Raw genomic sequence first — 13,760 nt, forward strand, 5'->3', positions numbered from 1 at the left:
GGCACGGGCATGAATGTTCAGGGTTTGTTTTCTCGTGTGGATCAGCTTGCTGCAAGAGTACAGAGTATTCAAGATTATGTTGTTCTCAGACTCCGGCTTTAGAGCCTAGAATTCCTACTCCAGATTTGTTTTACGGGGATAGATCCAAGTTTTTGAACTTTAAAAATAACTGCAAATTGTTTTTTGCTCTGAAACCCCGTTCCTCTGGTGATCCCATTCAGCAAGTTAAAATAGTCATTTCTCTGCTACGTGGTGACCCTCAGGACTGGGCATTCTCCCTTGAGTCAGGGGATCCGGCATTGCTTAATGTAGATGCATTTTTCAATCGCTCGGATTATTGTATGACGAACCTAACTCTGTGGATCATGCAGAAAAAACCTTGTTGGCCCTGTGTCAGGGGCAGGAAGCGGCAGAATTATACTGCCAGAAATTTAGAAAATGGTCTGTGCTCACTAAATGGAATGAGGATGCTCTGGCAGCAATTTTCAGAAAGAGTCTTTCTGAAGCCCTTAAGGATGTTATGGTGGGGTTCCCCACGCCTGTTGGTTTAAGCGAATCTATGTCTTTAGCCATTCAGATTGATCGGCGCCTGCACGAGCGCAAAGTGGTGCACCATTTGGCAGTGTCCTCTGAACAGAGTCCTGAGCCTATGCAATGTGATAGGATTTTGACTAGAGCGGAACAGCGGGGATACAGACGTCAGAACGGGCTGTGTTTTTACTGTGGTGATTCTGCTCATGCTATTTCTGATTGCCCTAAGCGTGTTAAGAGGGTCGCTAGATCTGTTACCATCAGTACTGTACAGCCTAAATTTCTCCTGTCTGTGACCCTGATTTGCTCATTGTCATCCTTTTCTGTCATGGCATTTGTGGATTCAGGCGCTGCCCTGAACTTAATGGACTTAGAATTCGCCAGGCGCTGTGGTTTTTCTTTGCAGCCTTTGCAGAGCCCTATTCCTTTGAGGGGTATTGATGCTACACCGTTGGCCAAGAATAAACCTCAGTATTGGACAGCTGACTATGTGCATGGCTCCAGCACATCAGGAAGATTGCCGTTTTCTGGTGTTACATAATTTACATGATGTTGTTGTACTGGGTTTTCCATGGTTACAAGTACACAATCCAGTGCTGGATTGGAAATCTATGTCTGTGACTAGTTGGGGTTGTCAAGGGGTACATAGTGACGTTCCTTTGATTTCAATTTCCTCTTCCCCCTCTTCTGATGTTCCTGAATTTTTGTCAGATTTCCAGGATGTATTTGATGAGCCCAAGTCTAGTTCCCTTCCTCCACATAGGGATTGTGATTGTGCTATTGACTTGATTCCTGGCTGTAAGTTCCCTAAGGGCCGACTTTTCAATCTGTCTGTGCCAGAGCATGCCGCCATGCGGAGTTATGTTAAGGAGTCTTTGGAGAAGGGGCATATTCGGCCGTCTTCGTCACCATTGGGAGCAGGATTCTTTTTTGTTGCCAAGAAGGATGGCTCCTTGAGACCCTGTATTGATTATCGCCTTCTTAATAAAATCACTGTCAAATTCCAATACCCTTTGCCTTTGCTTTCTGATTTGTTTGCTCGGATTAAGGGTGCTGGTTGGTTTACCAAGATTGACCTTCGAGGGGCATATAATCTTGTTCGTATTAAACAGGGTGACGAATGGAAAACTGCATTTAATACGCCTGAAGGCCATTTTGAATACCTTGTGATGCCTTTCGGGCTTTCTAATGCTCCTTCTGTATTTCAGTCCTTTATGCATGATATTTTCCACAATTATCTTGATAAATTCTTGATTGTGTATTTGGATGATATTTTGATTTTTTCCGATGATTGGGAGTCTCATGTGAAACAGGTCTGGATGGTATTCCAGATCCTTCGTGATAATGCCTTATTTGTGAAGGGGTCTAAGTGCCTATTTGGAGTTCAGAAGATCTCTTTTTGGGGGTTTATTTTTTCTCCTTCGTCTATAGAAATGGATCCTGTTAAGGTCCAAGCCATTCATGACTAGATTCAACCCACATCTGTGAAGAGCCGTCAGAAATTTTTGGGCTTTGCTAATTTTTATCGCCGTTTCATTGCCAACTTTTCCAGTGTGGTTAAGCCCCTGACCGATTTGACGAAGAAAGGCGCTGATGTGACGAAGTGGTCCTCTGTGGCTGTGGAGGCCTTTCAGGAGCTTAAACGTCGATTTACTTCTGCCCCTGTGTTGAGTCAGCCGGATGTTTCTCTTCCTTTTCAGGTTGAGGTTGACGCAGGGGCCGTTTTGTCACAGAGGAATTCAGATGGTTCCTTGATGAAACCGTGTGCCTTCTTTTCCCGAAAGTTTTCGCCTGCGGAACGCAATTATGATGTCGGCAATCGGGAGTTGTTGGCTATGAAGTGGGCATTTGAGGAGTGGCGACATTGGCTTGAGGGAGCCAAGCACCGTGTTGTGGTCTTGACCGATCATAAGAATCTGATTTACCTCGAGTCGGCCAAGCGGCTGAACTCTAGACAGGCTCGATGGTCCCTGTTTTTCTCCCGTTTCGATTTTGTAGTCTCATATCTTCCGGGATCTAAGAATGTTAATGCGGATGCCCTCTCTAGGAGTTCTATGCCTGATTCTCCTGGAGTCCTTGAGCCGGTTGGCATTCTTAAGGAAGGGGTGATTCTTTCTGCCATCTCCCATGATTTATGGTGGGTGCTTCAGGAATTTCAGGCTGATAAACCTGACCGCTGTCCTATGGGGAAGCTGTTTGTTCCTGATAGATGGATAAGTAAGGTAATTTCTGAGGTCCATTGTTCGGTGTTGGCCGGTCATCCTGGGACTTTTGGTACCAGAGATTTGGTTGCTAGGTCCTTTTGGTGGCCTTCTTTGTCACGGGATGTGCGTTCTTTTGTGCAGTCCTGTGGGACTTGTGCCCGGGCTAAGCCTTGCTGTTCCCGCGCTAGTGGGTTGCTTTTGCCTTTGCCTGTCCCTGAGAGGCCCTGGACGCATATTTCCATGGATTTTATTTCGGATCTTCCTGTGTCCCAGAAGATGTCTGTTATCTGGGTGGTTTGTGACCGGTTCTCTAAAATGGTCCATTTGGTACCTTTGCCTAAATTGCCTTCCTCCTCTGATTTGGTTCCATTGTTTTTTTTTTGTTTTGGCGGGCCTTTTGTGCTATGTTGTGCATTAATTTGTCTTTTTCTTCGGCATTCCATCCTCAGACAAATGGCCAAACTGAGCGAACTAATCAAACCTTGGAAACCTATTTGAGATGCTTTGTGTCTGCTGATCAGGATGATTGGGTGGCTTTCTTGCCGTTGGCCGAGTTTGCCCTTAATAATCGGGCCAGTTCGGCTACTTTGATTTCACCTTTCTTTTGTAATTTTGGTTTCCATCCTCGTTTTTCTTCAGGGCAGGTTGAGCCTTCTGATTGTCCTGGTGTGGATTCTGTGATGGACAGGTTACAGCAGATTTGGACTCATGTGGTAGACAATTTGACGTTGTCTCAGGAAAAGGCTCAACGTTTTGCTAACGGCCGTCGGTGTGTTGGTCCTCGGCTTCGGGTGGGGGATTTAGTCTGGTTATCTTCTCCTCATGTTCCTATGAAGGTTTCTTCCCCTAAGTTCAAGCCTCGGTTTATTGGTCCTTATAAGATTTCTGAGATTATCAATCCAGTGTCTTTTCGTTTGGCCTTTCCAGCCTCTTTTGCCATCCACAATGTTTTCCATAGATCTTTGTTGCGGAGATATGTGGTACCCATTGTTCCCTCTGTTGATCCTCCTGCCCCGGTGTTGGTTGAGGGGGAGTTGGAATATGTGGTTGAAAAAATTTTGGATTCTCGTTTTTCGAGGCGGAGGCTTCAGTATCTTGTCAAGTGGAAGGGTTATGGCCAGGAGGATAATTCTTGGGTTGTTGCCTCCCATGTCCATGCCGCCGATTTGGTTCGTGCTTTTCACTTGGCTCATCCTGATCGGCCTGGGGGCTCTGGTGAGGGTTCGGTGACCCCTCCTCAAGGGGGGGGTACTGTTGTGAATTCCGCTCTTGGGCTCCCTCCGGTGGTTGTAAGTGGCACTTTTGTGAGTTCTGCTCTTGGGCTCCCTCCTGTGGTTTTGAGTGGAATGGCTGCTTCTTGGATTTAGCATCAGCAGCTGCTTCCACTGATCGTCTTTCTGGCTCGGCTATTTTATTCTGGCCTTATCCCTCAGCCAATGCCAGTTGTCAATTGTTCCTGCTTGGAGTCACAGCTCTTTTGGATTTCTCTGACACTCTGACCAGTTCAGCAAAGATAAGTCCTTGCTTGTCCTTTTGCAGTCCACTTGTTGTGGACTTGATTGTTTAGCACATTCTATGTTTTTCTCTTAGTCCAGCTTATCAGTATGGATCTATTCAGCTAAGCTGGAAGCTCTGGGCAGCAGATTTTGCCCTCCACACCTTTAGTCAGGTGTGGAGATTTTTGCATTCTCTGCAGTGGACTTTTTCTAGTTTTTATTACTGACCGCACAGTGTTCTGTCCTGTACTATCTGTCTAGCTAGAATTGGCCTCCTTTGCTACATCTTGTTTCATTCTACGTATGTCATTTCCCTCTCCACTCACAGTCATTATTTGTGAGGGCTGTCCTATCCTTTGGGGATTCTCTCTTAGGCAAGATAGCTTTCCTGTTTCTACCTTTAGGGGTAGTTATTTCTTAGGCTGTGACGAGGTTTCTAGGGAGTGACAGGAACATCCCACGGCTACTTCTAGTGTTGTGTTAAGATCAGGAACTGCGGTCAGTATAGTTACCACCTGCTCAGAGCTAGTCGCATGTCGCTCCTGAATCACCAGTTCATAACAGATCTGGTCTTCAGCCTCTTGATAGTCCAGGCTTCGGTCGCAGGGTGGATTTTTGGCATGTTGTTAGAGCTCAAGTTGTAGTTCAAGTGAAGGTCTGGGGTGCTGGGTTTCTTTTCATACACACACACTAATGAACCGATCATTTACTGAGCATACGTGAGGATGTAAACTAGGATTGGGTGCATTATATGACCAGGTGACAAAACTTTTGTATTGCCAAAATTTGACCATTCTGTGTCCATTAAATGATCAATATTTGTGCATTGATGCCAATTTATTTTCTTCACCTAAACCACATTTTGAAGGGTTTCAGCTTTCAAAAGAATAATTTATACAACCAATGGATGAATTTAACGTCCGGTTATAAGCTTTTATTTACATAACATGGATGAGCGACATAACTTCAGTCAGGCAGTGTACAAAGGTGACATCAACCGCACAATTATTACCCCACTTTACACCGCACCAGAGCAAGTAGGAAAAGCCAGGCAAAGCACTAGAATTGGCACACCTAATAGATGCGCTTTTTTTGTGGCGGCTATGGGCTGCTATTTTTTGGCTGGGGGGGCAATGTCCATGTCCCATTGCCAGCTTGAAAATACCAGCCCCTAGCTGTCTGCTTTAGCTTAGCTGGTTGTCAAACATGATAACCACTCATGATAAAGCTGACAGCTGCCATTAACCTGTTAAATCCCATTGTAAATATGTGACAGTGGCATTTAACACAACATCATGATATTTACTATACATAGCAATGCTGCTGTACTGCTATGTATAGCAGAAGCAATCAGATGATCGCAGCTTGAAGTCCCCTAAAGGGACTATTAAACACAGTAAAAAGTAAAATAAAATTGAAAAAAAAACACAAAAGTTGCAGTCACCACCCTTTTGCCCCTTAAAAAAATAAAACCATGAAAAAAAATCACACATTTGGTATCACTGTGTTTGAAAAAGTCCAATTTGTCAAAATATGTAACCGGTTGTAACGAGAAAAAAACATTTAAATCCCAGAACTACTTTTTTTTCACCTCTGCAGCACTGCTATAAAATGCGGTAAGATGCAATCAAAACATCATATCTACCACAAAATGGTGTAAAGGTACCGTCACACTCAGCGACGCTGCAGCGATATAGACAACGAGCCGATCGCTGCAGTGTCGCTGTTTAGATCGCTGTAGAGATGTCAAACACAGCAGCTCCAGAACGATGCAGGAGCGATCCTGTGACGTAGCGGTGGCTCACTTATCGTTCTCGCAGGTCGTTAGCTCCATGTAAAACATTGCTGGCATCGTTGCTTTTGCTGTCAAACACGATGATACACACCGATCTGACGACCAAATAAAGTTCTGGACTTCTAGCTCCGACCAGCGATATCACAGCGGGATCCAGATCGCTGCTGCGTGTCAAACACAACGAGATATCTATCCAGGACACTGCAACATCACGGATCGTTGTCGTTCTCGTTGTAAATGACAACTCAATGCAAAAATAAGCCCTCAGTCAGACCCATATTTCAGCACAAAGTTGTTGTTTTTTGTTTTTCTTTTACGAATTTGCGGGGGGTTTTTTCACAGCTTAAATTAAATAAAAAACTATGCATGTTTACTACCTCAATACTCGTACCGACATGTTGAATCTCATTGCCAGGTCAGTTTTACTGTATAGTGAACATGTTAAATATATATTTAAAAAAAAAAATTGTAAAAATGCACTTTTTTTGCAATTTCAATCCACTTGGAATTTTTTCCCCGCTTTCCATCACATGATAAAATGAATGTTGTCATACAAAAATACAACTCATCCTGCAAAAAGGCCCTCAAACTGCTATATTGACAGAAAAATAAAGTTATGGTGCTTGGAAGAAGAGGAGATAAAACAGAAAATGGGCATCGTGTGAAGAATGTATTTTGAGCCGCAGACGTTTCTGATGCTTGTGTGTGACAGTGAGTTGAAGCATGCTGTATGCTATCTATAGAGACTTTGATTGTCTGCTTTAGTTCTGTGATGATGGTGGTGGTGATGACACCTCAGTGCAGCTGTTCTATTTTTCTTTTAGCTCAGCAAGAAGATGACGAGTTTGTGTGCCAAATTGTCTACGTCTTTTACCAAATGGTTTTCCATCAAGCAACAAGGGATGTTATAATAAAAGAAACTCGTATCCTTTTAATTTTACAAATGGATGCAAGGGGACTTCAGAAATAAATATATTTCAGAGTTTCAGAGTTGCAGTTTTCATATCTTTTTTTTTACCTCCTAGGCAAATACAATAGTATACCCCAGCGCAATGTTGTATGGATCGCTATCATTGAGGTGTAGCCATGTACCCTGGAACGATGAAATGCAGAAGCTCCTTGGCTTCGATTTTGGATTGTTAGAGTTGCATGAATGATTAATTTCAGACTGGTGCTGGGAATTCTGTTTCCTGGCCAATTTCTATGTGGATGCTTTGGCGATATTATTGGTGTATTAGAACAATCTTCAGCAAAGTTTTCCTTTAATTACAGCAGTACTGAACCTTTATGCTTACTCTGTGCAAAAGTTAGGGGAAAAAGCTATAATTATTCTGCACTATGATTGGAGTATGGAGCAATAGTCTCCTGTTGATCAGTTTTGATAAATGAGACCCAATATTGTCTGAATTAAACAGATTTTAGTTCTTAGAGCTACTGCCAGTCCATATATACCTTGCTGTCTGTTACCTGTGTAATGAATACTCATCCTGATGAGCAACTGTAAGTAAATGTTGTATCATTTTCAGGCCCCAATAGTTCTCTTTTTAACCTGCTTTTTGTCGTGGCTCTGCGGACATCCAGCCTTAGGCTGGAGACACACTAGCGATTTTTCACACCTAGCATCTGATTTATATCCGAATGCAGTGCGATTGCTACCAGACTGCAATGCGATTTTAACATGAGCATTTACATAAAGAAATTATTTGTCATTTACACATCATTTTCAAACAAAATATTCATCAAAACATGTATACACTGCTCAAAAAAATAAAGGGAACATTTAAACAGCAGAATATAACTCGAAGTAAATCAAACTTCTGTGAAATCAAACTGTCCACTTAGGAAGCAACACTGTTTGACAATCAGTTTCACATGCTGTTGTGCAAACGGAATAGACAACAGATGGAAATTATTGGCAATTATCAAGACACACTCAATAAAGGAGTGGTTCTGGTGGTTCTGCAGGTGGGGACCACAGACCACATCTCAGTACCAATGCTTTCTGGCTGATGTTTTGGTCACTTTTGAATGTCAGTTGTGCTTTCACACTCGTGGTAGCATGAGACGGACTCTACAACCCACACAAGTGGCTCAGGTAGTGCAGCTCATCCAGGATGGCACATCAATGCGAACTGTGGCAAGAAGGTTTGCTGTGTCTGTGAGCGTAGTGTCCAGAGGCTGGAGGCGCTACCAGTACACAGGCCAGAACACCAGGAGATGTGGAGGGGCCGTAGGAGGGCAACAACCCAGCAGCCGGACTGCTACCTCAGCCTTTGTGCAAGGAGGAACAGGAGGAGCACTGCCAGAGCCCTGCAAAATGACCTCCAGCAGGCCACAATTGTGCATGTGTCTGCACAAATGGTTAGAAACCGACTCGATGAGAATGGTCTGAGTGCCCGACATCCACAGATGGGGGTTGTGCTCACAGCCCAACACCGTGCAGGAAGCTTGGCATTTGCCACAGAACACCAGGATTGACAAATTCACCACTGGCACCCTGTGCTCTTCACAGATGAAAGCAGGTTCACACTGAGCACGTGCAGAACTGTCAGAGTCTGGAGACGCCGTGGAGAGCGATCTACTGCCTGAAACATCCTTCAACATGACCGGTTTGGCAGTGTGTCAGTAATGGTGTGGGGTTGCAATTCTTTGGAGGGCTGCACAGACCTCCATGTGCTCACCAGAGGTAGCCTGACTGCCATTATGTCTCGAGATGAGATCCTCAGACCCCTTGTGAGACCATATGCTGGTGCGGTTGGCCCTGGGTTTCTCCTAATGCAGGACAATGCCAGACCTCATGTGGCTGGAGAGTGTTAGCAGTTCCTGCAAGATGAAGGCATTGAAGCTATGGACTGGCCCGCCTGTTCCCCAGACCTGAATCCAATTGAACACATCATGTCTCGCACCATCCACCAACGTCACATTGCACCACAGACTGTCCAGGAGATGGCGGATGGTTTAGTCTAGGTCTGGGAGGAGATCCGTCAGGAGACCATCCACCTCCTCATCAGGAAGCATGCACAGGTGTTGTAGGGAGATGATACAGGCACGTGGAGGCCACACACCCTACTGAGCATCATCTCTTTGTCTTAAGGCATTTCCACTGAAGTTGGATTAGCCTGTAACTTCATTTTCCACTTGGATTTTGAGCATCATTCCAACTCCAGACCTCCGTGGGATATTAGTTGTGATTTACGTTGATCATTTTTAGGTTTTATTGTTCTCAACACATTCCACTATGTAATGAATACAACTGGAATATTTCACTCAATGATATCTAAGATGTGGGATTTTATTTTTTTGAGCAGTATATATATATATATATATATATGTGTGTGTGTGGCTGTATTTGGCCTTCATGCTGCCCTAGGCACTTTTCGTGGTCGCGCCCTTACTGATGTGACACACTGAGTCTGTGCACACGACATCTATATAAGGCAGATCTACTCTAAAACACTTTAAGGCTAAGTGCACACGTAGCAGAATTGCCGCGGAAATTTCCGCAGCAATTCTGCGCCTCCTGCGCGGGTATATCGCATACAGAATTAGCATGCATATACCCGCAGAAAACTAGCGTTTTGCAAGCATAATTAGCTTGCAGAATGCTAGAGTTTTCCAAGCGATCTGTAGCATCGCTTGGAAAACTGACTGACAGGTTGGTCACACTTGTCAAACATAGTGTTTGACAAGTGTGACCAACTTTTTACTATAGGTGCAGCCTATGCAGCATCTATAGTAAAAGATCGAATGTTTAAAAATAATAAAAAAAAATAAAAAAAAGGTTATACTCACCTCAGCGGCTTCCGTTCCTAATGCTGTGTGTTCAGGACCTTCCATTGACGTAGCGGTCATGTGACCGCGACGTCATCGCAGGTCCTTCACACACACCACGGAAGCCGCTGAGAAGGTCGAGCCGTCAGAAGGTGGGTATATCGCTATTTTTTATTTTAATTCTTTTTTTTTTACCAAATACATGGTGCCCAGTCCGTGGAGGAGAGTCTCCTCTCCTCCACCCTGGGTACCAACCACACTTGATCTACTTACTTCCCGCATGGTGGGCACAGCCCCGTGCGGGAAGTAAGCAGATCAATGCACTCCTATGTGTTCAGAATCGCCGCGATTCCGCAATTTTAATGAACATGCTGCGTTTTTTTCTGGATTGCGATTCCGCTCAGGAAAAAAATGCAGCATGTGCACAAAAAATGCGGATTGCATTCTGTTACATAGGATGCTTAATGTTAGCATTTTTTTCGCGGTTTTATAGCGTTTTTATAGCGAAAAACCGTGAAAAAAACGCAAAAAATCTGCTACGTGTGCACACAGCCTAAAAAGCACTAATTAAGCACTAAAAGAATGAATGTCTGCACTTGCTGTGCACAGTTTCAGTCTTTTGAGCGTTTTTTTAAGACCTTCAGCTTTTCAAAGTCATCAAGAGATTAAAATAGGTGACCTAACCATTGCTTCAGTGAGGAGAGGCCTAGTGATATAGAGACATGCTGACAGGTATCAGGCATCAGAACGAGCCTGCAGCCACATTGTGTGCACCCAAACTGACAGCGCTACTGCACTCATCCAGTGTCGCTGGTTTCACACTTGCATTTTTTTTCAAATCAGGCAAAATCAGGTTTTTCAGCCAAATCCTGATCCTTTCAGGATCCAGTTTTTGCCCATTCACTTTAATGGTGTCAGGTAGAATCAAGTTACTTCAGGTTGCTTCCTGAAAACTATATTCTATTTTCTAACATATATTTTAATATATTAATATAAATGTCTGTACTTCTATGTCGTAAAAATTTATCTATATCATCCCCTTATAATAATCCCTCGATAGAAATAGGGTTAGAAGGAACAGAAGGTCTGACCCACAAGTATAATTTGAATGGATACACAGCATGTCGGTATCCCATGATATACACTGGATAAGCCGTGTATTTCGTGAAGTAGGGTTATCTTGAGGACCTGAGTAACAGGAAGGAATCGGCTAGGGCAAGGTAGCTCAGATGATAAAAAGAGGGGAATTGTTAAAGAAATGGTTAATCTTCACTTTTATATAACAGAAAAATAACAGAATTACAGAAAAACAAGTATTGTGCAAGATGTTATCATTTGTCTCTCCTTGTGGACAATTTCCCAGACATTCCACATAGTAGTGGTCAGAATTTCTCAGAATCGCCAATTCTATGTCTGTTTCTGTCTTTATCCACCCAAAATCTCATAAAACGCAGACATGTGCAAAGCACCCCCGCCACATTCTTCTCATCTAATCTATCTTGGATACCAGGATGTGTATGACAACTCATTGTATAATATATCTCCTTGCCAATGTATTATGTAACTCTACATTTCCTTTTGATCTTGGGCCTTTAAAAGCCCAGCCCTAAAAATAAAAAAACAGAGACTATTTGGACAGACAACGAGCGTGTGTGTCTCTGATTATTGCTTCATTGTGTAGGTACCTAAAAGACAGAATACCTGAGTAGGTTGGAAATCCCTTCTCTAACACACCATTAAAGTGAATGGACAAAAAACTGGATCCTGAAAGGATCAGGATTTGGCTGAAAAACCTGATTTTGCCTGACTTGAAAAAAATGCAAGTGTGAAACCAGCCTCAATGAGTAAGCGCAGACTTGCAAGCTGTTTTTTGACAGCACTCACTATTACTAACAGAGCGCTGACAATAAAGACAAGCTTTAGTATACAAGTATGAGAGTGCTGTGAAGCACCCTCATTTGCATATTACTATATTCTATAGGAATATGCCCCCTAATCCACATTCTAAAGTGTCAGCCTCCCCCAAATCCCCAGCCTGCATAGCACCAGCCTCCAGGGGCTGGCTGGCAAATTTTAGCCTGGGGGGCAAGCGCACAGCAGTGGCCCATCGTTAAAAAAGTTGTGCGATCTTAAGCTACAAGTCTAATGCACTGTGCGCTGTGAGGATTCTCTGGTGCTGGCGTTGGGAGCGGGCAGTTATGTGATCAAGTATGTGATATGTACAGTACAGACCAAAAGTTTGGACACACCTCATTTAAATATTTTTCTGTATTTTCATGACAATAAAAATTGTACATTCACAATGAAGGCATTAAAACTATGAATTAACACATGTTGAATTATATACTTAACAAAAAAGTGTGAAACAGCTGAAATTATGTCTTATATTCTAGGTTCTTCAAAGTAGCCACCTTTTGCTTTGATGACTGCTTTGCACACTCTTGGCATTCCTTTGATGAGCTTCAAGAGGTAGTCACCGGGAATGGTTTTCACTTCACAGGTGTGCCCTGTCAGGTTTAATAAGTGGGATTTCTTGCCTTATATATGGGGTTGGGACCATCAGTTGTGTTGTGCAGACGTCTGGTGGATACACAGATGATAGTCCTACTGAATAGACTGTTAGTATTTATTTCTTATGGCAATAAAAAAGCAGCTAAGTAAAGAAAAACGAGTGTCCATCATTACTTTAAGAAATGAAGGTCAGTCAGTCCAAAAAATTGGGAAAACTTTGAAAGTGTCCCCAAGTGCAGTGGCAAAAACAATCAAGCGCTACAAAGAAACTGGCTCACATGAGGACCGTCCCAGGAAAGGAAGACCAAGAGTCACCTCTGCTTCTGAGGATAAGTTTATCCGAGTCACCAGCCTCTGAAATCGCAGGTTAACAGCTGCTCAGATTAGAGGCCAGGTCAATGCCACACAGAGTTCTAGCAGCAGACATATCTCTACAACAACTGTTAAGAGGAGACTTTGTGCAGCAGGCCTTCATGGTAAAATAGCTTCTAGGAATCCACTGGTAAAGACAGGCAACAAGCAGAAGAGACTTGTTTGGGCTAACGAACACAAGGAATGGACATTAGACCAGTGGAAATCTGTGCTTTGGTCTGATGAGTCCAAATTTGAGATCTTTGGTTCCAACCACCGTGTCTTTGTGCGACGCAGAGGTGAACGGATGGACTCTACATGTCTGGTTCCCACCGTGAAGCATGGAGGAGGAGGTGTGATGGTGTGGGGGTGCTTTGCTGGTGACACTGTTGGGGATTTATTCAAAATTTAAGGCATACTGAACCAGCATGGCTGCCACAGCATCTTGCAGCGGCATGCTATTCCATCCGGTTTGCGTTTAGTTGGACCATCATTTATTTTTTCAACAGGACAATGACCCCAAACACACCTCCAGGCTGTGTAAGGGCTACTTGACCAAGAAGGGGAATGATGGGGTGCTACGCCAGATGACCTGGCCTCCAGAGTCACCAGACCTGAACCCAATTGAGATGGTTTGGAGTGAGCTGGACCGCACAGTGAAGGCAAAAGGGCCAACAAGTGCTAAGCATCTCTGGGAACTCCTTCAAGATTGTTGGAAGACCATTCCCGGTGACTACCTCTTGAAGTTCATCAAGAGAATGCCAAGAGTGTGCAAAGCAGTCATCAAAGCAAAAGGTGGCTACTTTGAAGAACCTAGAATATAATACATACTTTCAGTTGTTTCACACTTTTTTTGTTAAGTATATAATTCCACATGTGTTAATTCACAGTTTTGATGCCTTCAGTGTGAATGTACAATTTTCATAGTCATGAAAATACAGAAAAATCTTTAAATGAGAATGTGTGCCAAAACTTTTGGTCTGTATTGTATATTCCCGGCCACATTACAACTAGACTGTTTCTGGCCTTGCTCTATATAGGTGTATTAAATGAGGCCGAGCAAGGCTAGTTGTCATGCATGCAAATCACATACCTGCAGTC

General features: G+C 43.5%; 1 protein-coding gene across 3 annotated transcripts in view; it reads left to right on the forward strand.

Moving 5' to 3' along the window:
• Positions 1-13,760, forward strand: part of KIFAP3 (kinesin associated protein 3) — an 811,853-nt gene that overhangs the window by 706,942 nt on the left and 91,151 nt on the right. For all 3 annotated transcript variants that reach the window (XM_077276224.1, XM_077276225.1, XM_077276226.1), the window contains one exon: positions 6,851-6,949. In XM_077276224.1, coding sequence (XP_077132339.1) covers positions 6,851-6,949 — 99 coding nt within the window. The remainder of the gene's footprint in view (positions 1-6,850; positions 6,950-13,760) is intronic.

The sequence above is a fragment of the Ranitomeya variabilis genome, chromosome 8 (assembly GCF_051348905.1).
Source record: "Ranitomeya variabilis isolate aRanVar5 chromosome 8, aRanVar5.hap1, whole genome shotgun sequence".
NCBI lineage: Eukaryota > Metazoa > Chordata > Amphibia > Anura > Dendrobatidae > Ranitomeya > Ranitomeya variabilis.